The 26,422-nt window shown below is 38.3% G+C and overlaps 3 protein-coding genes across 5 annotated transcripts in view; all 3 read right to left on the reverse strand.

Annotated features, from left to right (window-relative positions):
* The window catches only part of LOC307042039 (CD209 antigen-like protein A), a 115,862-nt gene that overhangs the window by 23,516 nt on the left and 65,924 nt on the right, over positions 1-26,422 (reverse strand). The gene's annotated exons all lie outside the window — the stretch shown is intronic.
* LOC307044895 (CD209 antigen-like protein 2) lies at positions 11,656-17,699 on the reverse strand (the record flags this gene model as incomplete). The annotated part of the gene is made up of 6 exons (XM_079690330.1): positions 11,656-12,396; positions 12,583-12,683; positions 13,130-13,272; positions 14,490-14,573; positions 14,997-15,083; positions 17,651-17,699. The coding sequence occupies 6 exons, from the start codon at positions 17,697-17,699 to the stop codon at positions 12,144-12,146; spliced, it is 717 nt and encodes a 238-aa protein (XP_079546456.1). The 3' UTR covers positions 11,656-12,143.
* Positions 17,540-26,422, reverse strand: part of LOC307042016 (uncharacterized protein) — a 54,925-nt gene continuing 46,042 nt past the window's right edge. Inside the window, exons 1-9 of one of the 3 annotated variants that reach the window (XM_079685665.1) lie at positions 24,804-24,959; positions 24,472-24,561; positions 24,264-24,320; positions 23,439-23,507; positions 22,939-22,995; positions 20,806-20,874; positions 19,300-19,442; positions 19,034-19,134; positions 17,541-18,875 (exon numbers count right to left, since the gene is read on the reverse strand). In XM_079685665.1, coding sequence (XP_079541791.1) covers positions 18,734-18,875; positions 19,034-19,134; positions 19,300-19,442; positions 20,806-20,874; positions 22,939-22,995; positions 23,439-23,507; positions 24,264-24,320; positions 24,472-24,561; positions 24,804-24,927 — 852 coding nt within the window. In that variant the 5' untranslated portion in view covers positions 24,928-24,959 and the 3' untranslated portion in view covers positions 17,541-18,733. Of the gene's footprint in view, positions 18,876-19,033; positions 19,135-19,299; positions 19,443-20,805; positions 20,875-22,938; positions 22,996-23,438; positions 23,508-24,263; positions 24,321-24,471; positions 24,562-24,803; positions 24,960-26,422 lie in introns of those variants that run through there. The other 2 variants (XM_079685667.1, XM_079685664.1) reach the window with 2 other exon arrangements.

A 26,422-nucleotide genomic window follows, 5' to 3' on the forward strand; every position in this document is an offset into this window, starting at 1 on the left:
GCCTTGTTATTCTTGTGTGGACCAACCCCTGACATACAACCTTACTTGTGAGGACATTTCTTTTTGTGAGGACCTTTTGGCCGGTCCACACAAGCAAAATGCTTGAAAATTCTAGGTTGAGCTTATTTGGTTTAATTGAATGCTCGGTGTGAATTTCAGAAACTGTCCTCATAGACATAGAAAACTCAGAAAAGTGTGTGTCGGCCAGCGCTCTTGGGCTCCCCCTACAGGTGGACTTGCAGGCGGAATTTTCTGATTGGCTAAGGCAGCTGAATTGTATGATTGGCTAATTTCGGTCATGTGAGACCATGACAGTAAGGCTGCAGAGGAACAAACTATAAACTAGAGACATGCAGTACATTTAAACTAGAACAAAACAGAAAATATATCTTTTAAAATGTTACAAATCTTTCTGACATTATCCATGTTAAACAACTTTTAAATCTGATTAATACTTTTAGAAATACTAAACATTGTTCAGACCTTCATAACGAGGCCTTCTTCATATTTTAACATGAGTGTCTGTGTATTGAGCAGCTCGTTAAGGTTTGTGATCTCAAAGCTAGAGTGGAAGACAGCTTTGAAATTTGCCTTCATATTTTTTTTAACACCTGCCATAATTCCCAAACCCTACATTCCTGAGACATAATTTTTCATGACAAACGTAGGAAAACATCTCGTTGCTTGAAAAATTAAAAAAGATTAAACAAAAAAAATTAAGCAAAATGTCTCTTGAGGGCATGAAGTGACAAAAACCTTCAACATGTCTCCATTAAACCCCATTGTCAGTTCAGCCTCATCTTTCCCCACCACAGCAGCGGCACACCTTTAGTTAATCTGCCAATAAGGCCACATTATTAACCCGAAAGTACACAAAAAGTACACTTCAGGTGCTCAGGTTGCTTGACATGCTTCACGCTTTGAAATTCACTGATATCTGTTACGGTTCTTCAACAAAACGTTCACATGTAAGAGGTTTATCTCTCATTCAGAACAATGAAAATGCTCTCCTCTCACTGATTACTGCACATCACCATGGAAACCTTTGATCTCTGGACACGTCGTTAGCTCAAATATAAACACCTGTGTCATGGAACACGATGTGTCATAACTCCAACTGACATGCTCAGAGCAGCAGACTTCAGATAATGGTTAATGGTCTTGCCCTCAACAGCTCTACTTCAATTATGGGGTGTCATCATTATGCCGTAACACATCCCTCGCCATAAAACATGATGCCGCTGTAGCTCCAATGGACACGGTCCGGTCGTCCCACAATCTTCACCTGTATATCATCTCTCCGTGCCTCAACAGCTCTACGTCAAATCTGACATCTCACCATATGCCGTTTCCGTGGAAACGCATCCCTCGCCATTAAACACGATGTTGTCGTAACGCCTATGAAAAGGGTCAAAACAGCAACAGACTTCAGATAATGGTTAATGGTCCAGCCTTCAACAGCTCTACGTTAATTATGGGGTGTCATCATATGCCGTTTCCATGGAAACAAATCCCTCGCCATAAAAGACGATGTCACTATAACTCCTATGAAAATGTTCAAAAGGTGCTCAAACTTCACATGTGTGCTAACAGTCCAGCCGTGAAGACATCTAGGGTACAGTTTAGAGATTTCTTCAAATGCCGTTGCCATGGCAATACAATGCTCACCATGAAACGCAGTTTTCTCATGACTTCAGTGAAAATGCTCCAAACGGCCCAAAACTTCACAGACTTGGTAACGATGCAGCCATCAACGCATCTAAGCGTATTATGGGATGTCATCAAATGCCGTTGGTATGGCGACAGATCATTCGCCATCAGGTTGGTTCAAAAGTTTGCAGTTCAAATATTCTGCTGCTTTTCCAAGCCTTTTTACTTTATTTTCTTCTCTCATCACACATTCAAGCCCCCAGTGTTCATGTATCATTTCAATCTAAATTCTTAACTTTCTTCTTACACATTACATTTGAGCATAGCAATTCAGCATCAGCTTTTCAGCATAAAGCATTCCCACTAGCAATTTCATCAGGAATTGTATTCTCTAGTTTGCCTTTGTTCCTGAACTCATAACTTTCTGCTTCGCTGTAACCTTTGCAGATCCTTGCGTACCTTGAGTAACTGTAGCATCATATGAGTTTTTACTACTTGTAAAAAACTTTACAAACAATGTAAACCATTTCAAAACCTACAGTGACTTTAAACCCCCTTTTAAAGTCAATGGAAGTTTATTCTGTACAGTGTTTAGGTGTTTAAGTGCTGCCTGCTAAGGTATACTTTTGAACCCATTTCAACAAAGTTACAGTTATTAACTAAGGAGTATTTGTGTAACATGTACGCATGTTTGCGGTATATGTATTATTTAATGTGCATTTTATTAGGGTTTTACGTTGAAAGCAATATATCTCCATCACTGCACCCACCCTCTGGAACTCTCTTCCACAACACATCCGAGACTGCACCAACCCCCCCAAAACACACCTCTTCAGACTGGCTTTTCATTTGTTAATTATGTTGTGTTGCTGTTTTAATATATTTTTATTCTATTATAATATGTGTTGCTGTTTTAATAATTTTTTTTTTCTATTATTACCACTGTAAAGCTTTTTTGAGCACCTGAAAAAGCGCTTGGAAATGAAATGTATTATCATTATTTGTATTATATGTAAAATCGGGACATGGGTTGAATATTAGCAACAACTATAAACTGTCTGTACATCACATCAGTCTCATGCTCATAATTGAAACTATGTTAAATGGCCAGTAAGCCAAGCTGAACATGTTTTTTTCAGAGCAGCCACACTTAAGGTTTGTGAGATTCTCAGGTGCTGTTAAATGTTTACACTTAATTGTAAACATGATGTCCGTCTCTAAATATAAACCTCTTTAAAAATGATAATGCTTTCATTTAAACCTTGACTGTGGCAGCAATAACATCCCTGTGGCCGTGGGCAAAATTCTCCTAATTACAAGGAGCCCTTTCTGCCTGTCCTGTGAGCAAGGAAAACAATTTAAAGTTGCCACACTTGACACCCCAGTTCTTCTATTTTAATCCTCTGCCCTTTAAAACAGTTTCCTCCCAAAATACGTTTTTTCTTTACACTTTTTACTACATATTCTCATGGTAGTTGTACACAGTGACCTTTTCTTCAATACGAGTTTGCAGGCACTTTGTGGGCGCACCTACTCTAGAGTTGCTCGGCTGTGTGTCAAGATCTCTGTGGGATATTTTCAAGCATGGCTTTGGGAAACATGTTGTTGCTACAGTGCCCTAAGCCGTGTCTTAGTTTACATTTGTAATATATCTTTCCCATTCAGCTATTGAGTTATCTTATATTAAACTATTCCACTGAAACTTAATTGGCTGATGAATACATTTCTCACACTAAAGGATTGTTACGACTGGGGCACAGAAAACTGATAGGAACCAAATGCACGACTCCAGACAAAAGATGATTCAATAAAAAGGTTTTTACTAAGGTGTTAAACAAGGTAAGCCATTCACAAGGTAAGCCATTCACAGGGTTCAAAAACGATCTGGCACTGAGCACAGGGAACACACAGAATATATACAAAAGCAACGGACTCCACAGGTGCAAACAATAAGCGCGGGGCAGATAATCAGGTCAGTGGGCAAACAGGCAAGGTAGGAGTCGAACTACCTGAAATGAGAAGGGAAATGACAAAGTAAAACAGGAAATGGAATTTGACAATAAAGACTCACAGAGAAATACTAACAGATCTGCAGAGACACAACAGTACCCCCCCCCCCCCCCCCACTCTACGGCCGACTCCAGACGGCCCAGGTTCCTGTGGATTAAGCCTGAAAAAGTCCTTTATCAGCTTCTGATCCACAACAAAACTTGCTGGTACCCATGACCGATGTTCTGGACCGTAACCTTTCCAGTCCACAAGAAACTGTCGGCCGCGTCCTCTCTTCCTGACTGCTAGCAGTTTCACCGCCGTCTAACATCCGGGGGGGAGGAGGGGGCTTGGATGGAGGAACCAAACGACTCTCCCGAACAGGTTTGATTTTGGCCACATGAAAGGTAGGGTGGACTCTCAAGGACCTGGGCAGGCGCAGGCGAACAGCCACCGGGTTAATGACTTTAGTTATGGGAAATGACACCACGTCTCGAGGAAATCCATGCAAACTGAAAACATGAGACAAGAGCGCTTCTGCTGTCTCTTTAGCAGAGGGAGATTTGGGCATGGGGATAAAGTGAGTCATTTTAGTAAATCTGTCCACAACAGTGCAGATGGTGGTGTTACCTGCAGAGGGCGGCAGTCCAGTGACAAAATCCAGCGAGATATCAGACCATGGGCGGCTGGGAACGGACAAAGTTTGCAGTAGACCCATAGGAGACTGGGTAGAGGTCTTATTCCGAGCACAGGTAGTGCAGGCTGCCACATACTCAGTAACCTCCTTCTCCATTTTAGGCCACCAAAACCTTTGTTTTATCATGTACATAGTCCGTTTGATGCCTGGATGACATGTTAATACAAATGTGTGAGCCCAGTGAATCACGTCAGAGCGAACAGATGAGGGAACAAAGAGACGGTTAGGGGGGCCACCACTGGGTACGGTTTTTCCCTCTAAAGCCTGATTTACCTTGGCCTCAATTGGCCATGTCACCCCTCCTATCACCTGAGTGGGCGGTAGAATGGACTCTGTCTCCTTGGAAAGAGCCTCTGGGTCAAAAAGCCTGGATAACGCGTCTGGTTTGGCGTTCTGTGAGCCAGGGCGGTAGGAGAGAATGAAGTTAAACCTATTGAAGAATAAGGTCCATTGTGCCTGTCTGGAGTTTAACCTCTTAGCCTTGCGTATGTACTCTAAATTGTTGTTGTCTGTCCATACAATAAATGGCTGTTTTGCCCTTTCTAGCCAGTGCCTCCACTCATCCAGTGCTACCTTCACGGCTAATAACTCTCTATTGCCTACATCGTAGTTTCTTTCAGCAGCAGACAATTTACGTGAGAGGTAGGCACATGGATGGAGCTTACTGTCTTTCTCTGCCCTCTGAGAAAGGACCGCCCCGATGCCCTCGTTGGAGGCTTCCACCTCCACCATGAACTGCCGTTGGGAATCCGGGATGGTAAGTATTGGAGCTGTAGTGAACACTTTTTTTAGCTTCTGGAAAGCTTGGTCTGTCTGTGGGGTCCACACAAACTGAACAGAAGGAGAGGTGAGTACATGCATAGGTGCGGCAATAGCACTAAAATTCCTAACAAACTTCCTGTAGAAGTTAGTAAATACAAGGAACTGTTGGACTTTTTTCCTGGAAGAGGGTGTGGGCCAATCAGCCACAGCGCTCACTTTAGCAGGATCCATCATTATTTGGTCAGGACCCAGGATGAAACCCAGAAATGCAGTGGAACTGACGTGGAACTCACATTTTTCTGCCTTAACATAAAGTTGATTGTCCAACAACTTTTTTAATACTTGGCGAACATGTGAAACTTGTGAATCTTCATCATGGGAAAAAATCAAAATATCATCAAGATAGACAAAAAAAAAATGATTCAAAAACTCCCTCAACACATCATTTATGAGGGCCTGAAAAACAGCAGGTGCGTTTGTTAAACCAAAAGGCATTATCAGGTATTCATATTGTCCGCTTGGAGTGTTGAAACCAGTCTTCCACTCGTCCCCCTCCCGTATCATTACCAAGTGGTAAGCATTACGTAGGTCCAGTTTTGAAAAAACTTTAGCACCTCGCAACAGTTCAAACGCTGAGGTCATAAGTGGGAGGGGGTACCTGTTCTTGATAGTTATGTCATTTAGGGGGCTGTAGTCGATGCAGGGTTTCAGGGATCCATCTTTCTTCTCAACAAAGAAAAAACCAGCTCCGGCGGGAGATGACGAGGGACGAATGAGACCCGTTTTGAGAGAGCCGTCTATGTACTCTCTCATAGACTCTCTCTCTGGAGCTGAGAGAGAGTACAGTCTTCCCTTGGGCAAGGGGGACCCAGGCAGGAGATCGATGGCGCAGTCATAGGTGCGATGAGGAGGAAGGGATGTTGCTTTAGTTTTATTGAAGACCTCCTTGAGATCTCGGTAGCAGCTGGGCACGTTTGAAAGATCAGGGAAGTCTGAGTCTTGATTATTTTTATCTTCCCTGTCATTGTCTATAATGGGCTCTCTAATAATTTCAGCAGTTTTGCCCCTGAAACACGAATGAGAGCATTCGCTTCCCCACCCCAAAACTTTACCAGTCCGCCAATCAATGTGAGGGTTATGTTTGCACAACCAGGGATAGCCCAGAATTACTGCATGTTGTGCAGAATCAAACAGATGAAAAGTCATATGCTCCGTGTGTTCATGATCAATGGTTATTTTAAGAGGCATGGTTTTATGAGTTACTTTGCACATGAGAGTACCGTCCAGAGCGCTAGCTTCAAGTGTCTGAGTCAATGGCACGGAGGCAATTTTCAAACGTTTAGCTAACCCCCAGTCCATAAGATTAGCGTCAGCCCCTGAATCTACAAGTACTTTCAATGCTATGCTGTGCTCATTATTACTAACCTCAACCTGGGTCATGGATCGTGAAGGGAAATTTGCGGTTTTCAATCGGCTCACCAGCACCCTCCGTCTTACTGGTGAGCGCCGTCTTTTAACGGGCAGGCTCCCAGGAAATGTCCCTGCTTCCCACAGTAGAAACATAAACGCTCCCGGAGACGCCGATGCTTTTCCTCGGGAGACAGCCTGGCCCTTCCGAGCTGCATGGGTTCCTCTTCTGTGTTCCACAAAGCAGGTTTCACGGTTGAGGAGGGATTGTGGGTCTGAAATCCGGGTCGTAGTGGAGATCGTGCAGGAGGTGACGCTTTCCTGGCTTTCTCCCTCCGTCGCTCTTGCGGCCGAGTGTCTGTGCGTATAGCCAAGGCGATCATACTGTCCAAATCTGGCGGAAGATCAAGAGGAATAAGAAGATCCCGCACACAGTCACTGAGTCCGCTGAAAAACATGTCATATAGTGCGTCTTCATTCCAACCACTGTCCGTGGCCAAAGTACGAAAATCAATGGCGTAGTCAGACACACTCTGATTCTGCTGGGAGATCTGTGTCAGGGCTCTGGCGGCTTCTCTCCCCGGTGTGGTTCGGTCAAAAATCTTCTTTAAAGTCTCAGTGAATAGTTGGAGAGAATTACACACCGGAGACTTCCGTGCCCACTCCGCCGTAGCCCAGGCTTCTGCTCTTCCCGTGAGGTGGGACACAATGAACGCCACCTTGGCTAGATCACTGGGAAAGGCAGCAGGCTGGCAGGTAAAATGTAGGTCACACTGCATTAGGAAAGGACTGCAGTTACCAGATTCGCCCGAAAACTTTGCAGGAGGAGCAAGACGAATCATGGAAGCTGGCATGGAAACAACAGCTGTAGGCTCTGGGGCTGGGGCAGCCACATTGGAAGGAGCGGCGGGCACACTATCCAACCGTGTGAGTACAATGTGGAGCTGTTCAGACAGGTGATTGATTTGCGTTGTAACTGCGCCACGAAACTCCCTCTGGCTGTTAGTCAGGGTCATTACTCCCTGGTTTATGTCCTTCATTTCTTCCTCCTGCTGCCGCAGACGTTGAGCCTGAGAGCAGAGCGCTGCCCTCAGGGTTTGAGAGTCGGCTGAGTCCATTTGTTGGCCAGATTGTAATGTTACGACTGGGGCACACAAAAGTGATAGGACCCAAATGCACGACTCCAGACAAAAGATGATTCAATAAAAAGGTTTTTACTAAGGTGTTAAACAAGGTAAGCCATTCACAGGGTTAAAAAACGATCTGGCACTGAGCACAGGGAACACACAGAATATATGCAAAAGCAAAGGACTCCACAGGTGCAAACAATAAGGGCGGGGCAGATAATCAGGTCAGTGGGCAAACAGGCAAGGTAGGAGTCGAACTACCTGAAATGAGAAGGGAAATGACAAAGTAAAACAGGAAATGGCAGAAACGGAATTTGACAATAAAGACTCACAGAGAAATAATACTAACAGATCTGCCGAGACACAACAAGGATAACCTGTATCTCAGCTTCATTTCTGTCACAAATTCTTATTTGAAGTAAGTTGTAATTATTAAAAAGTAATCCTAAGACAAAGCAAAGGTGATCTAGCATTGGACTAATCGGCCACCAAATCGGACAAAATCCAGTTTACACATGATAGAATTCAACGACTCATTTTTAAATACAATTATTTCTATTGATAAATCTTTTATCTTTATTATTGAAGATGGTATAATGTGCTGTGCAAGTACAAATGCTTGACAGGGTATGTAAATGCTTCCCCTTCACCATATAAGTGGGTGCTTACAGTATGTGTTTTTATGCTGAGGACACGCAGCTGTGTCTCTCTTTAAGTAAGCAACATAAAATACACAATTCATAACTTCCTTATTTGATACAAAATACTCATGCCAATATGCAGACCTATTTCGAAATCAATGTTTTTCTGCAGTCATCATTCCTGTTAATACAGGCTCTTTCTTCCTATAATACATTCTATGTAAGCGATGGGGAACAAAATACAAATTGTTTCTTCTGCAACTTCCCTTTATTTTACCCAAATAGTGTTTCTGTGCAGAGTTTCAGTATAGGGCTGGTAACACAAAGAGGATATTAGCTGGAGAATACTAAAACTAAACTGCTAACGATAATCTTTAGGAGGAGGAGTGTGCACTTTTCTCCCATCACTTAGTTTGAGATCACAGTAGGAAGCACGTTTTAAGGGTCATTATAAACAGGACAAACTTGTTTCAATGTACAATTTACTGTAATGTATTTCCTATGCCATTTGTCACTCACCTTGAAAGTTTTGTTTTGAAAATTGTTGGCGGGGATACAAAACCAAGAATAACAATTTAAAAGCCTTGTTATAAATGTCTCATTTGTTGGAATTAATTTCAACATATTAGCCTATAACAGTAAAAGGTGAATAAACCCTTAATATCTTGTAGAAACAAGTGGGAATATTTTTGGGAAAAAATGTTATTACAAAACCACGTATGAAGTAATATTTTACACTGCTTACATTTCTTATACATTTGACCTCATAATCATGAGTTCATCACTGATAAAACAGCATCTTTGTGTAAGAGTTGTTTCCATTATTTGATGCTGTATTTTGTGGAAAATGCCTCCTTTAAAAAAATAAGTAACACAAACATTTCCACAGTTTCCATTTGAGTTATACAAGAGGTGTTATGTTATTATTAAATACAACTAAATTACATATGGGTGTCTACTGCACGGTGAAGGTAAAATGATTAACAAGGCTTCTTTTTTAACAGAGTGCAACAAATTACAAGTTCCCACCATTAGATTATTTATTGGAGATAAAATAAAGAAATTAAATCAAATTATTGAGAAAGTGCTGCAGTTTATGGTTCACTATTGTTTGTGTTGGATCTCATGCACTGCACATAGTCAAAGTCCAGTTATTATTTAGAGGGCTGAAGTGTTTTACTGCCACCTGCTGGATGTATAAATAAATGGCGTAGGTGTTTTCAATTAAAGGTAGGGTAGGTAAGAATGGAGAAACCAGCTCGAGTGCGCTGGAATTTGAAAGTACCCAGCCGAAAGAAATCTGCCCCTTCCTTCAGACTTCCTTACAGAGCCCCTCCTCCAACACACACGAACGCACACATGACCAATGAGGGCATGAGATAAGTTGTGCACGAGATGGAAGGCTGACAGGCAGGTAGGCCATCCAGTCATTTTAGCCGGGCCGGCTCAAATGATTGGTCGTGCTTTTTACAGCGCCACGGCTTCCACAGATGATTTTATTTGTATGTATTTATTGTGAAATCATTTAATTTATTCATTGCTATCGGGATGTTAAGTGCATTCCCTGGAATATAACACAAAGTGTTTCTGAAGTGAATTACCCTACCTTTAACATTCTGCTTCAGCTTGAAGGTCCTGGTATGCATGCTGGCTCACTGTCAGGGTGTCATTGTTTAGGAGGACACATTAATTATTACGAGTCATAAAGCTAGGGTGGGTAATGTAAATATAAAAAAGTGTAATATTTGTTGAAATACTATTGACATCTTAACAGCAATCACAACACCAAATGCTCTGACCAAAAGAAAGTCCTATCTACCTAATTCAAGCAATATTGTTACAGTTTGTTTGCACATGGGTGGGATATGGTTACCCCCGTCCCTCCCTGTTGCTCAAAAGTATCTGTCGCCGGATGTGAGAGACATCATTGATCTTTCCCGATTTCTGCTTGCTTTTCTCTGAACTTCTTCTCAGGGAATGCTGCGACTGGTTCCTGCTGTTGAGAGTAGAGCAGATAGATGGCATTTATTGGCCACAGAAATGTAATCTTTCTTCCTCAGCACCTAACTCTTTAAACACTGAACATTTACACTTGTAATTACCTTGAAGTTTTCTCTGAAGATCATTTATTTCACTGGCCAGGGCTTTGATTTGTTTCTCTCTTTCTTCAGACAAGATGTTGTATCTGGTCTGTAACACATCCTTTTGTACTGTCCGGTTAATCTGTAACTTTTTTTTCTCACTGGTGAGGTTGTTGTTACTGGTCTTAAGCTGCTCTCTTTCTTCAGTCAGGATGTTGTAACTTGTCTGTAGCTGATCTTTCTGTATTGTCAGGTTGTTGTAACTGTTTTGTAATAGGGCCATCTCCATTTTCCACTCCGAGTTGCTGTTAATTACTGTGTTTGACACATAAACAAATGCATAAAGAAACACCGACAACCAGTAAACTCCTTTTGTGTTTTATAATCAAGCTAACAAAGCACTCACAAAGGTAAACCAGAGGTATGAGTCCAGTCAGAAGGAATAGACACAGCAGACCCAGAAAAACTTCAGCAGCTCTGCAGGAACTACATTTCACCTCTTTAGCATCTGAAGGTAAAATGTAATGTTTACAATTTGCTTCTTTGTATTTCAGGTTCAAGTAAATTAAAGGATACAGAAAGTGCTTGGAAAGAGTAACCACAAGTAAAAAGGGTTTGTGAGCAAAAGTCACACCTTGACTATATTAAACTAATATAGTCTTGTCCTGTTTTTGTGCCTGTGTGTAAAACAATGTTATATGTTTATTACCCGAGGGTGCAGTTCCAGGTCTGTGTGGCCCCTGATTAAGGATAGACACATTTTCATAAATATTTTCTGTCAATCTCCCTTTTGCTCCGGCTGTGGTAACCGATAATTCCTCTACATTCATATAGATGGACATTTCATCCATGGTGTCCAGCTGTACTGAAGGTGCCGTTTGGTCCGTGCTGCCTGATGTCATCAAAGTCTGCAGCGTGTGCGTTTGACATTCATCACCCTCAACTGTGCACGGAAAGTAACTATCATTATGTACGCATGTGTTTGCCATGTCATCAGGAAACTGAGGGCTGGTGGTTTGAAATGTGTTAGGTGACCCTTATACAAACTACATGGTGGGGCTTTCTATTATCACAAAATGTTTTAATGTCACAGTTCACATCTATCTAGCTATGTATCTATCTATGTATGTATGTATAGTATGTCTGGATCTATCTATCTATCTATCTATCTATCTCTCTATCTATCTATCTATCTATCTATAGCTATCTATACCCATCCATCTATCTGTAGACTGAAAGATAGATGTGCTCAGAAGGTGAATATTTGTAGCTGCAGCACTGACAAAGAATTTGAAGTAAAGTTGCATGACAGCTGGTGGTTTATTATTATTTGAATACAAAAAAAACAATACAGTAAACTGTTGTTTAATGCAATACCGAGTACTTGACATTTTAACATTGAATTGATTCATTTATTGTGCCAGAGGATAGAAATAACTGTATTAGTTGTTTTCTCCTTCCCAGACATAATGCCAAGCAATCATTACACACATTACAATTATTATCACATGATTATTTGTAAATATTGGCAACCATCTATTGAATTATCAGATGGGGTTTAGAGCATCTGCAGAAACAAGGCTTGAAACATACATCTAGTTCAATAGGAATGATCTTAATTCAAACAGCTTAGGTTATTCCATTACTTTCACTTTCAGTAATGTTATAAATACAAATAAGCCAGTGTAATAAATGTATTTTAAACAAACAGACATTTACATGCACTGAGAGTGCTGTTGAGGTCAAACCCGCTCAAAGCATTTCCTTCCTTATTAAACAAAGCCACAAATCAGATATTCCTAAAGACTTTAAACTTGGTTTGCTTCTCTATCTGTATCTGCGCATGTGCCTCCTTGTCTGTTTTTGAAGTGGAGTTTATTTCATTATTATGTTGCGTTATAGCTAACATCTTTTCACAGATCCAGAAGTTTTGATCTCCACATTGAATATCATTCCAGCTGTTCTCCAGGTCAAAAAACCTTATTTCTACACAGTCCTCCACATTGCCTTCAAAGCTGTTCGGCTCCCCGGGTCCCCAGTAGCTGAAACCAAAACACAAATCCTCTTTAGCAACAAACATAACACAATATGCATCTGATAAACTAGTTTAAATTGCACAATTAAATGTTCCCTTTGAATCATTTTAGATATATTTATTAATCTAACATGAACATCTACAAGACGCTTTTTTGATTTAATGTCATTTGAAAAAAAAGCTATGAGCTAACCTTTTGTTGAGTGGAGTGCCATCCACCCACTTCCAAGTATCTTCGGTTTTTACGTCCGTCAGTCCAATCCATGTGAATCTGTTGAATTTTGTTATGAAATCCTGGTTTAGAGAAAAACACTTATCGTCAATCATCAGTAGAAATGGACGGTCGCCTTGACACCAGACACTTTTTACGCTGCTATGGGCAATATTGCAATAATGTACATTCTCAAAATATTGAAGTGACTGTTATTTTGTATATATTGATTGTTGTGTTTTTATTTAGATCTTAATGTGTGCACATGTAAAAATGTGTCTTTGACTGTGTATATACGTACGTACATATTTGCACACATATTTTTACATTTTATATTCTATATACATTGCTTTTATATTCGGGATTGTGGGAAACAGCATTTCGATCTCTCTGTCTTTACAGTACACACAAACTGGAATATTGACATTAAAGTTGACTTTGACTTTTGACTTGACATCCATCACACGATTCAAAATACAGGAGATTTTAACAGAAAATGTGTACACAATAAGTACACACACACACACACCTGCTCTGCTTTACTGTTGATGATCACGAGGTCCGCACCTCTCCGCAAACAGTCAGCTCTGCTTTCTTGCCACGTTTTCCTGACAGAAGAAATGTAATAGAAACTGGGACGGATATACACCCAGCCTTGTTGGAAAAAGTGATCTGTGGGACCACAACAAAGAAAACCTTAATATCTCAGGAATTAACATATGTGACTGTGCAATTTACACATTTGAAAAGCAATTATGAATTGATTAATTGAATTGAATCAAATGTAAGCATTTTAAAGCTCACAATTAAAAACAACATGTCCCCAATTTTTGGGGAATTTTTTCTTGTTATCTGCAAGGGTTTAAGGACAGTCTGCATCAGGCACATTTTTATTTGTCATTTTAGGCTATATAAATACAATTGAAATTATCGATTTATAATTTCAGGACTTTGTCCATTTTTCCAAAAGAGGAATTAACAACAAACTTTAAAAAAAAAAGGGTTTTAAACTACATTTTGTTATTTCTTTCAGTAATGTATCCACCTATTACATGTGATTGGTAGGTACACCTGTACAAACTAACACAACTTTTCTGCTATAGTGTTATGACGCCTAGGATGTTCAGTTTCTGTTGACATAGAGGGAGAGAGTTATTTGTCCCGGCTCTGTGTGGAGGTGTTGACATTTATAAATGCAACATATGTCCCTTCCCCCCTACTAAACAAAGTAGAGCCACCAAGCAAAAAGACAAAGGGACACCCAATGGACAGGGGTCGTCAGATATTAAATTATATGTATAAATCATACACTAGTGAGTGATGGTATTTTACTGGATGACCTTTGTATTGAGAGAAGTTTCTAATACCCAGCCCCCAACATGTAGGAAGGACACAAATGGGCATTTCACCACCTCTACCTAAACCTTTAACGATAAACATGTGATTGATATCCAACAATGTCCCCAAAAACTGAACATCATCTGAGTTTTTTTACAGACAGATGGCATGGCTGTTTTATTACATTACTTTGCTGAGTTTTCAATGAAGCAATTTGTATCAATTTGAATCAGTCAGGCAAAAACGAAGAACCAAATACCTCCAACCTGACCTGTGTCAAACTAACTTGTTTGTTTCAGCTGTGCAGAAAGTCCAGTTAAAACCAAAAGTGGGTATGCTAATTAACAGCAATATATTTGTATAGTGTTTACCCCAAAAATCCAAGCCTCACTATCATCGTAAAGTCCTCATTACAACAGAGCATTATCATTCCATTTTGCACTGTCAATATTTATTGTGAATTTTCATCTGATAGACTATACATGATTTCTGATTTGGACAAAAATGATCCTTTGCATGCAAATCATTATGTGTTTCCTCCTCCCACTGACCAAAGTTAATCAGTTCCTTCTTCAGCTTTTCAGTCTCGTAAGTCAGGTTTGTGCAACTGACATCTATATCTGATGTCTTACTGTCTGAAAGAGCAAAAAAACACTTCATTGAGAATTCAATATTTACATTACATTAAACCAACAATGTTCACAACATGCAGTCAGCATCTTAATCAAAGACCATTTTACAAGTAGGCAGGGGGAGAAGCTAATCTGTATAATATATATCTCAAGTTGCATTTTAGCTGAAAGTAGTTGGTTTGCTTCAGAAACAAAAACACGCTTTTATTATGCCATGTGTTGTTTCAACTTCCCCTAACTATCCAAGGTGAATTGGATAGAAACTTTGAGGGAGCATGAGCATAAACACAGAGTTATCTTAAATCCCATATTCATACTTAAACCCCTTAAAGAAAGTCTCACATTTTTTAAATGCAATAATTTCACTGTGGTGGAAAGCAGATTTTCTGGTCTTCTGATGAAATGAGACGGTTTGAAATGACTTACAGAGAGTGAAGTGCAGGGAAATGTTGAGAGCAACTTGTAGGATACACAGGAGTCCAAAGCTCACAGCAACCAGTCTGAGTGTTCTCCCTGTGCGCAGAAATCAGACAGACATGCTGACAAAATAAAGTCCTACTGCAAGACACACATTTACAGCATTATCTGAATAATTGTACTCTGTTGGCATTTTAATTCACTACATTTTAGGATATGTACAGACCGAATTCTGCTTGGTAAACTAACTGTACTTGAAAGTAAACCGTGTCAACAAAGTGTTACGGCTGTATGTATTCCCTGTTTCTCTCCAATACTTAATGAGCGGTCAGGGCAGTTACATTGCAGTTTTATATATATATATATATATATATATATATAAATTGTATCTAGAAAGCTGCTTATCACACATCTTTAATCATTCTAATTATCACAAATAGAGCATACAAGAGGAACGAAGGACACATTGAAATGAAGGAGTAAACATTACATTAGTAAATTGAAACAGAGTGTGGCTTCGTTGAAGAAAAATCACTGCAGAGGAGTGGATATTAAAAGCCTGTTAAGAATTTAAAATATATTTGATTAAGTGATATTAACCTTTAAAATCTAAGATCATATGAATATTGGGACAGAAAACTTGACTGTTTTGGTACAGATGTTTCTCTGTCATCTTTGAGATCAAGAAAAAGAGGAATTGCAATTTATAAACATGCAGCCTGACACAACAAACCTCCACAAAATGTGTCACATTGTGTGGAAACACAACATGTCGTCACTGCCCTCGAGGTGCTTAAAACTTCCAAAAGTGCTGTAAAAGTTTCCTGATAGAAAGCAGAAGTGTGCCACAACAAAGTAGAACTCCTTTTGTCAGGTATTTTATATCTCAGTGCTTTGTTCTCCCCCGATCTGTCTCCTGTTGTTTGAATAAATTATAACAAAGAGGAGAAGGGGAAGTTCTTAAAACTACTTATGAGGCGTTACACTTACACAGTGTGTAGGAAGTGTTCTCAAAAACTATTTAAACCACATGAAATCACATACCCAACACCCATCTTGTATCAATGTATCCATAGACAAATAAAGTGTATTCACTGCGTGCGTACTGGAGATTTTAACACTTTAACAGTTGTACCTAAGATTTCCTCTCAGCTTTTAAGCTTTTGAGCCTCCAAGGTATTTTTTCAATTGCTAAAATGAAACATGAAGCAAAAACCGATTGAAACTGAAAGAAGTTTAAGCAGCAAAATTGCATCCCATATCTTGAAATCTAAGCAAAAACCCTTTTTTGTTGCCATCTCTGGGCACTCTTCAAGACTACAGTCAAGATCTGCTCTTTGTGTGGAGATAACTATTCATGATTTGGTGTTGTAATGTATGCAATAAATAAAGATTGACTTTTAAAATACATCCCTATAAATTCAACACACATGACCGTGAGGTGTACAAACACTCACCAATCAAGTGTACATTAACATTTTGAACAAAATCGTTTGAAAAAGATCTGAGGAGTTCTGCTGTGTGTGATGTTGTCTGAATTGTTTAGTGTTTAGACAAAAGGAACTCGGTTTTCAAAATCTTGCTTTAAGCAATGATAAAAACCTCGAACAGGAAAACCATGATTAAACCGCTTCCTATTAAATTGGTTATATATTATATATATATATATATATATTATATATTATTATTTATATAGGTCAAATAAGTTGTTCCTTGTGATTTGTGTTGTACTTTATATTCAAAGGTAAAAGGGTGATGAAGAAATGGCATGTATGAAAGGTTTTGATCATACAGTATAATTATAAAGAACTTTCAGTTGTTCTAGAGAAACAGACAGTGAGTCAGTGTGAGTCTTTCTTCACACACTTGTTTCTTCCTGTTTGTGTCATCTTCTAAATCTGGTCGCAGTGGTAATGGGCTTATTTGCTCACTCTTGAAGAAGACAGTAAGTGTGAACATCCAGTCCACTGATCAGACTGTTAAGAATTTGAGGACAAACTTGTTTCCATTTACATTTACTGTACTGCCTTTCCTTTGCCATTTGTCACTCACCTTGAAAGTTTTGTTTTAAAAATTGTTGGAGGGGATACAAAACCAAGAATAACAATTTACAAGCCTTGTTATACATTTCTCATTTGTTGGATATAGTTTCAACATATTAGCCTATAACAGTAAACGGTGAATAAAACCCGAAATCCACTTATAAAGTAATATTTAGACACTTACATTTATTTTACATTTTACCTCATCATCAGTTAATCACTGATAAAATACCATCTTTATGTAAGAGTTTTCTCCATTATTTGATGATGTATCATACGGAAAATATCTTCTTTATTTATATAAGAGGTGTTTTGTTATTCTAACATTAAATACAACAAACTCACATATGGGTGTCTACTGTAACAAAAAACTAATAATACTCAAGACGGTAAAATTATTAACTAGGCTTCTTTTTTAACACAGTGTGTCAAATGACAAGTTCCCACCATTAGATTATTTATTGGAGATAAAATAAAGAATTTAAATCAAATGATTGTTTACTGCTCCATACCTTGCCTGACCTGCACATGAGAAAGTGCTGCAGTTTATGGTTCACTATTGTTTGTGTTGGATCTCATTAATGCTGCACTGCACATAGTCAAAGTCCACTTATTATTTACAGTCAGGGCTGAAATGTTTTAGTGCCACCTGCTGGATGTATACATACATGGCGTAGGTGTTTTCACTTACAGTTTATTTTCTGTTGCTCACAGACTAAAATAACACATACTGTAAAGGACAGTTATTTAATCTCACACTCAAAGAGCAAAACCTCATCTCAAATCTCCAAACACATGTTTAGCTCTGCACCTTATTTGCAATTCAACTTGCACACGGTTCTCTAAGTAAGACACAGAAATCCGACATATATTCACTTGTTGCCATTTTCAAAACACTGCCATTAAAAATGCTACACACATGAACCAAAAATATACATGCCAAATGACGGTAAACACCAAACTGCTTCATTGTTGACTCATCAACTATGTAAGCACTATAAAAAGGCTTAATGTAAGAACTACACAACAGTTCTTTTTATTGAAGCAACATTTCAAACAATGTAAAGAAGAAATACTATTTTTCTTACGGTTCAGACGTGTAATGAAGGATACTTCCATCACATCAAAAATACCATATTTTCAGCCACGTTTAAAATAAAGTTAAAGCCATTACATATGTTTAAAGTCAGTCAAGCTAATCTCTTATAATCTGCAAACCTGTGTTGTTATTTCATATATTTACTACTGCAATCAACCTAAAAAACAATCCATAATATCATGAAAGTCTTTGTGCCGTTTATATATGCTGTATATGCCATTTGACATTATCTGCAAACAAACATGAGCGTGTTTTCTCTCAAACACATATAAAGTATAAAGTATAAAGAACATATACAATCCACTGGGTTTCTCCTGCAACAAAACTTCAGCACATAAAGTGCTTGAGAAAAGATTTCTGCTGAAACTGGGCTATGTTCACCAAATAAATAATGCCACATTTTAACATTTTCTTTTGATACTGTACATTGCCACTGAAAAGTGTTTTTTATCGCCTAAATCAGAACACACCGTGGGATATTTCAGTCTAATGTGTCACTTTGCCTTAAAATGGTTCAGTTAAACAGGTGGGAAATACATGATATCTTAATATTCTTCAATATACAGTTGCTGTCATTACGGTGTGACACCAGTGTGTATGTAGAGCTACATTTTCTTTTCGCAGATCCAGAAATATTCATTTTCACATGGTGCATCATTCCAGCTGTTTGTGTGATCATGGTGGTTTATATTCACACAGTCTTCATTTCTCTTGTCATAATTGTTGGGTTCCCCGGAATGCCAGAAGCTTTAACAGAAAACAAACCAACACGTTTTTTAATGAACAGAAAGTTCAAACAACAATATTGAATGTTTTTTTGAAAATGATGCTGTTGTTTTATAAAAAGGTTCAAGTACTTCTGTGGTTCGAGGACCATTTGTTTCAACAATAAAGTTTACGTTTACCTTGTTGTAAGTTGTGTCCCATCTACCCATGTCCATTCTCCCTCTGTGTCTCTGTCCATCAGTCCAATCCAAATTATATTTTTGTATTGTCTTGAGAAATCCTTGTTTTCAAAGAGAAACATACAGTTATTTACAACTAATATTTAGAGAGGACATATTATTCAAATTTGATATATTTTTTATATTTTTTTCATATTTGTATTTTGTGCGTCCACTGTGACATGTTTCCATGCTTTAATAGGCTTGAACCACATGCACATTCCTACCTGCTCTTCTTGGCTGTTGATAATCATCAGGTCTGCACCTCTTTGCTGACAGTCCCTTCTGCTGTCTTGCCAGGGCTTCATGGTGGAAGAAATACGATAGAAACTACCGCTGAAATAAACCCATCCTTGCTGTAAATAGTGAGCTGTTGATGAAAGAAAGAACTGAAATAATCAAAATTATCAACAAACAAAGTCATGATAGAAGGACATTGAAAAACTGTCCATCTTTGTTATTGGAGAACAGAAAGAACGATAAAACCTTAAAGGTCTCAGATATATACAAATATATATAAAACATGTCTATCAAGTGTTTTGCTCAAAATACAAACAGATCACCTAAAAAAAGGGGGGGACGCCTCATGCCTGCACAGAATTCTACCCAGATACTCAGCTAAATGCTGATGAAACAACATATTATGTTCCAAACCACATCAAGGATTATTTCTGAAACAGTATGGAGCTCAAATGCTTTTTCTCTTGCGGGTTTACCAACATTCGGGTGAGTAGCTTTTTATTTCCTGCTTTTTTACACATACTCTCTCCAGTACAGGTTAGCTCTCAGTGTTAGCGATGCTTGCTAATGTAAACAAAGACCATATTACTTCCAAAACACGTTGCACATTGTTTCTGATAGCGACGTTTCTGGGTGTAAAGCCAGCCCATATTTCCGATATTACGTTATATCGGCAGCAAATCTGGATCAACTCTGTTGGACCCCCGTTTTTAGAGATTTGGGTACGGAGGAAAAGACAGAGGGTTTTTCTTTTCTGACACTTTGTGAGATCCCTTACACCCCGGGGACACATATGTATGTATAAACGACATAAAAAGTATAAAAGTGCCTTTTGCTTCGATACATACATTAACAGATGGTTAAGTAAAAAATAAAATTCCAAGGTGGTATCTACCGTTTGATAAATCTGAATGTTTGCTCTTTGATATAATGGCCCAAAGACAGAACAATTGATTTCATTATCATACTTACCCAAGGCTCTCAGAGTTTTCTTCAGATCGTCTCATAGCCAGGTTTTTTCAACTGGCCACCACATCTCAAACATAATTCCCATTGTCTTTTGTGTTTAACTATAAATTACGTGGGGGTTTGTTTCTTATTCATAGTTGATTACTGTATCAAAAGCATACAGGGAACTTGACTGTGAAGCTGTCATTGTGATTATTTTCAAGAATTCCAAATAAGTGACAACATGCTTTGAAAGGGATATTGAGTTAGATGTTCAAATGAATTTTGATATACATTTCAAGTCAATTTGTACACTCTGATGTACAGTTATATGTTGCTTCAAAGCATTCAGAGCAACTGATATGTTGTAAGAGAATTTAAACAAGGGCTTGTTGAAGTGAGAAACACAAATTAAGACAAGCATCTTGCTCCCTTAAATAAGTCATACAAAGAGCAAGAAGCAGGGAAATGTTGAAAGCAGCTTGGAGAAAATGTGCCCAAAGGATTTATTAAAGTTAAAGAATTGACTTTCCCATTGTACCTACCATATTCTTCCAGAGTTCTCTTCAGGCCGTGGTTCTCCTCAGTCAGGAGATTGCGACCGGCCTCCAGATCTAAAACAGAATTCTCAATGTTTATCATATCACAGTTTTTTTCAGTTGCTACCACAAGCAGAATTATTTAATCTCACACTCTGCGCCCTATTTGCAATTCAACTTGGCCATTTTTAGCAAACACTGCACACGGTTCTCCAAGTACGACACAGAAATCTGACCTACAGTATTCACTTGTTTGCCATTTTCAAAACACTGCCATTAAAAATGCTACACACATGAACCAATCAACCAATACACATGCCAAATGACCATAAACACCAAACAGCTTTTTTGTTGACTCAGAAATCATACATACGGAATGCCATAAAAGATGAGTTTGGGCTTGATAAGTACAGTGCTGTGGAGTTGGTTGGACAAAGTGTCTTGTACTATACAGTTTTTTTCAATTGCTATAAAAACTGTAAAGCAGGGCTTATTTTCTCAAAACACTAAACACAATTCACAAAACCATACAAAGTGCAAAACACCTCATACATCTTGCAAAATGAAGAACTGCACTCAAAACTACATAAACACTTACCAAATGCAAACTTTTGCACCAAATATAACACACTTCATTCATAGTGCTAGATTGTTTGACCACCCAACGACACACTGCTGAGCATACAGTTTTTCTCGAATGCTAACACACTAAAATTATACATAAAGCACAATTATTTTAACTGACACTCAAAGAGCAAAACAAATCTCAAATCTCCAAAACTCGTTTTCAGCTTTTCACACAATTTGCAAATCAACATGGCACTTTTTGCAAACCACTGCACACGTTTCTCCACGTAAAACACAGGAATCTGACATAAAGTCACGTGTTAGCAGGTTTAAAACACTGATATTCAAAATGCCTCACACATGGACCAATAATCAAGAAACACGTTCCACCTGACCAAACACCTGATAGCATAATTGTTGGCTCAGCAATCAGGATGTTAGCACTATAAAAAGACCACAGGTGAGTACTTTCTTACAGCAACAATGGAAGCCAACATGGAAGCATGAGCAAGAGGAAGAGGAAGAGGAAGAGCTGGGCTGAGAGTGAGAGGAAGAAGAATGAGAGGTAGAGGTAGAGCTGGAGGAAGAGGACGTGGACAAAGAAGAATACTCTCTAATGAAATGAAATGTTATCAACCATGGTGTGACGATGAGAGAGGCTGGACAGAGGGTTCAGCCTAATCTAAGCCGATTTACTGTTGCCTCTGTAATCCGGACACTTAGACTTGAAAACACGTTAGTTACCAGTTTTTAGCTCTGCATAATTCATGATATATCAGTGCTTATATCTGTTGTGTGAAACGTATTTACTTCATTACTGTAACTGAATTGTTGGCATGTTGCATACTATAACTGTACACAAATCCTGCACAATGTACTGTGGTAAACTTACTTTTATGCAACACACACACTGACCATCCACTATATCTTTGTTGTTTATCTGAAGGACTGAGAAACAAAGAGGTGCAGGTGGAAAGCTAAGGATTTTCAATGAGGCACAGGAAGCAGCAGTTACAAACTTGGTTTTGGCAAACAATGCATCACACTTAGAGAGATCCGAAGCATTGTAACTATTTGCTGAGATGCATGTTGCACAATGTTATATTTGAATAAAATGTGATTTTTTTCAACAACTCATTTGTATTTCTTCATTTACTGTATTTCTGTATACTCAAGCAATCTTTCTCTGCAGAAACCTCTATGTAGAGAGCATAGCCCATAACAGATTAAAGTGCGTTAGATTATGCTCAGCAGTGTGTAGTTGGATGGTCAAACCATCTAGTATTAAGAATGAAGTGTTATATTTGGTGCTAAAGTTTGCATTTGGTAAGTGTTTATGTAGTTTTGAGTGCAGTTCTTCACTTAGCAGGAGAAATTAGGTGTTTTGCACTTTGGGTGTGGTTTTGTGAATTGTGTTTAGTGTTCTGAGAAGCTGAGCAATTAAAAAAAAAATGTGTGTTAGGCAATCGAGAAAAACTGTAAAGGCAATAATTAACTCTTCCTCTGCAGCCACTTCCTGCTGCTCTCCAAATAGACATGATTTAACTGGGAGATTGTCATCATCATACTTACCGAGGTTGATTCTCTTCATCTCGTCTCTCTCTTCAGTCAGGGAGTTTTGCTGTGAAACTGTCATTTTCAGTGGAGAGGTTACCAACTACATTTGATTATGTGCACACATAAACACATGATTCAGTTTAAAAACGAAATGTCCTCCCTAGCTTTGTTGAAAATACTTGTTGTTTACTAAAAATAATTAGAAAGGTTTGAAAATGATGATTCATACATTTTCACAAAGAACTTTGATATACATTTCAGTTCATGAATGTAGACCCTTATATACAGTAATGTGTTGTTCTAAAGCAATCAGGGCAAATGATTGTCTAATAGAAATGAATCAAACAAGGTCTGTTACCATTTGCACTATCTGACTAAAAAGTTATTTGCACAAATTAAGAAGATTTAAAACAGCAAGACGCAGGGAAATATTATAAGGAACTTTTAATATACACAGAAGTCCAGAGCTCAAGTATATCTTTTCCTTTAAGAATTGGTTTCCTCATTGTACCTACCATAGTTTTCCAGAGTTCTCTTCAGGTCATCTCTCTCCTCAGTCAGGTTATTGCAACCGGCCTCCAGATCTAAAACAGAATTCTCAATGTTTATTATATTAATATATCTATGATAATGTATGGGTGTTAATGTCCTCTTCCTATTCTAATACCAAGTTATATGTTTTCAAGGAATTGATGAATGGAGAGGTTACCATTATTTTTAACAGGACCAGAGGATTAATACAGTATATTAGTCATCTGGCATACTTAGGCATGAAAATTGTGCCAGTGTTTATGCTTTGTAACAGTTTCTTTTATTCCCATATTTACCGGATAAAGTGCCATTTCATTTGTGTTTTACGAGAGCTGTATTTGTCTGCCTGTATTGTCTGTGTTTTATTTGTTGTAACATTGTTCATGCTGCCCTCTTGGCCTAGTCGCTCTAGAAAAATATTTTTTAATCTTAATGGTTGAATAAAGGATATGTGTGTCATTTCCTCTTATGAAAGGTACAATGATAGATATGCCAGAATTTATATTTTAAATACGAACTAACATTATCAACAGAATGTGAAGAGCCTACAGTGTTGACGTTATTTTTAAGACGTCTATGTGTTGCAGAGATATCTAGGGTTATTAACATGCTAACTGACTAGCCATGGCCCGTTAAGTGTTGTAATATCAGTTGTTCTTATAGAAGCATGAGTGAGGAAGTTGTAGCCCGGGTCTTCCCTCAGACCAGAGGGTGAAGAAGTAGCGCTGCCACGACTCGAGCAGACAAGAGGGCTTGTCAATAATTAGGTGTACAGGATTTAACTGGGAGATTGTCATCATCATATTTACCGAGGTAGATTCTCTTCATCTCGTCTCTCTCTTCAGTCAGGGAGTTTGGCTGTGAAACTATCATTTTCAGTAGAGAGGTTACAAACGACATTTGATTATTGGATCAACTGTAGAAAGTATTCACTTTAAAATTATTATTATTATTTCAGAGCAATTATTTTCAATACAAAGAATACAGAAGTGAGAGGCACAAATTAGGAACACTTACAGAGAGTGAGACGCAGGGAAATGTTGAGAGCAGCTTGTAGGATACACAGGAGTCCAAAACTCACAACAACCAGTCTGTACATTTTCATTCCTGTTTGTAGAACCCAGAAACATGAACACACACGGAGGTTTATGGAGGCTGACTTGCACAAGCGGCTGTTTTAGAAACCGTACACTTTAAACTGAGAGGTTGATTTTGTCTTTAATTTCTCACGCAATATATTAATATATATTTATATATATGATGATCTTTAAGTTTAAAATTAAGTTTCCAAAATAAGGTTATTGTAAACTTAACAACTCTAAATTGTTGGATTATGATTTCTGTCTTACCAGGCGCTGCAGCAGGCACATTGAAGTCTTCAACAGAGCGGCGGGATGCAGCTTTCCTGGCTGGAACATCTTCAAAGTTTTCATACGTCATGGAGAGCTCAAGTTCTTCTTCAAGGGAAACCATCTCATCAGTAGAGCCTCTGCAGAGTGCTGATGGTGTTTGTCAAATGGTCTTCTTTAAAGGGCACTGATCTTCCTTTATTTAATGATTCTCTCAGCATACACCTCTAACTCTCTCTCTCTCTCTCTCTCACACTCTCTTCTTCCTTATTTTTGAGTCATCTGCCTTTGTTCCTCAACTCAGTATTTGATGCTTTGACTGCTGCTCCATGTGCATATCTTTGGCTACCTAAAAAAACATTTATCCTCCAGGAAGGAAAACTCTACTTTGTCATTACTGATAACGTTAATGTTAATTAAGTAATTAATGATCATATTAGTTTGTTTAATTTGTTCATCAAAAAACAAGCGAGACAATCAAAATCCATAAGCAATGGCCTCTAAAGTGAATGAAAGCTTAATCGGCACAATGCTAAGGTGTTTAAGAGCTTGTTTAAAAAAACTCTGAAGTTGCTGTAAAGTTGTGTAAGTCCAATATTTAAATCATAATCTGTGTTGATGCATATCTATGCATATTGACGCATTGTTTTGTATTAATTATGTGATGTGTACTTTATTGCGGTGTTATATTAAAAGCTATATATTTTAACTACACTATACATGTAAAATGAAAATAAGCAACAACCCTCTGTGTAGCACATCAGATATTATAGTTAATGACGGGTATGGCAAAGGCCAGAAAGTTGATAGAGAAGCAGCCGCACCGAGATTGCAAAGTGACTCGAACGCTCCCATGCAAATACATAAATATGAACCTCATGCAACATTAACCAAACATAAGCATATGATAATAAATACTATTCTTCGTCGCCTAATACTGCAAAACCACTCTTGTTCTTCCTGGTTTTAAGACAAATTGTCTCTCTTCTTCCTTAATGTTCACAACTCGCTTGTTGTTACAACCTCTGCTGCAGCTTTGACGTATTGATTCTTGTGTACTTTGTGCAATTTGGACTTTTATTCACAATTCACACTTGTTCTTTTTATTCCAAAGGAAATCATCATTATTGTTGTTGTTTATCAGTGACACATAATGCAAAGATATTTCATGTTTTTTAATTTGCTATTATCTAAATGCCTATACTCTGCCCTTATTTATTTGCACCAGAACTGGTTATCTCTATACTTAGTTATTAGTTTGAACATTTTTTATAATATCAATTAAGATTTTGAACACATTCACAATGACATTATCACCAAATCCACTGTAAAATCAACCCCTGTAGTTAACTTACATAATCATCCAGTAGTATGCCAACAAGTACTGACATTACCTCTTTACAACACACTCTGAATTCTCTTTTAAATAAAAACATGTGAAGCCACTACCAAAGGTGGTCAAAGCTTCTGTAAGTTTATATAGATCTGCTGAATCATATCAGAGTGTTGTTGGGTTCATGTCTCCTTTATAATATAAAACATTAGCATTTGTATACAACTCGTTGGTTTATTCTTTCATATGGCAGTGGGATTCTGGGCCTTTGCAGGTAATTTATAAC

This window comes from Notothenia rossii (assembly GCF_949606895.1).
Source record: "Notothenia rossii genome assembly, chromosome: 1".
Taxonomy (NCBI): Eukaryota; Metazoa; Chordata; class Actinopteri; order Perciformes; family Nototheniidae; genus Notothenia; species Notothenia rossii.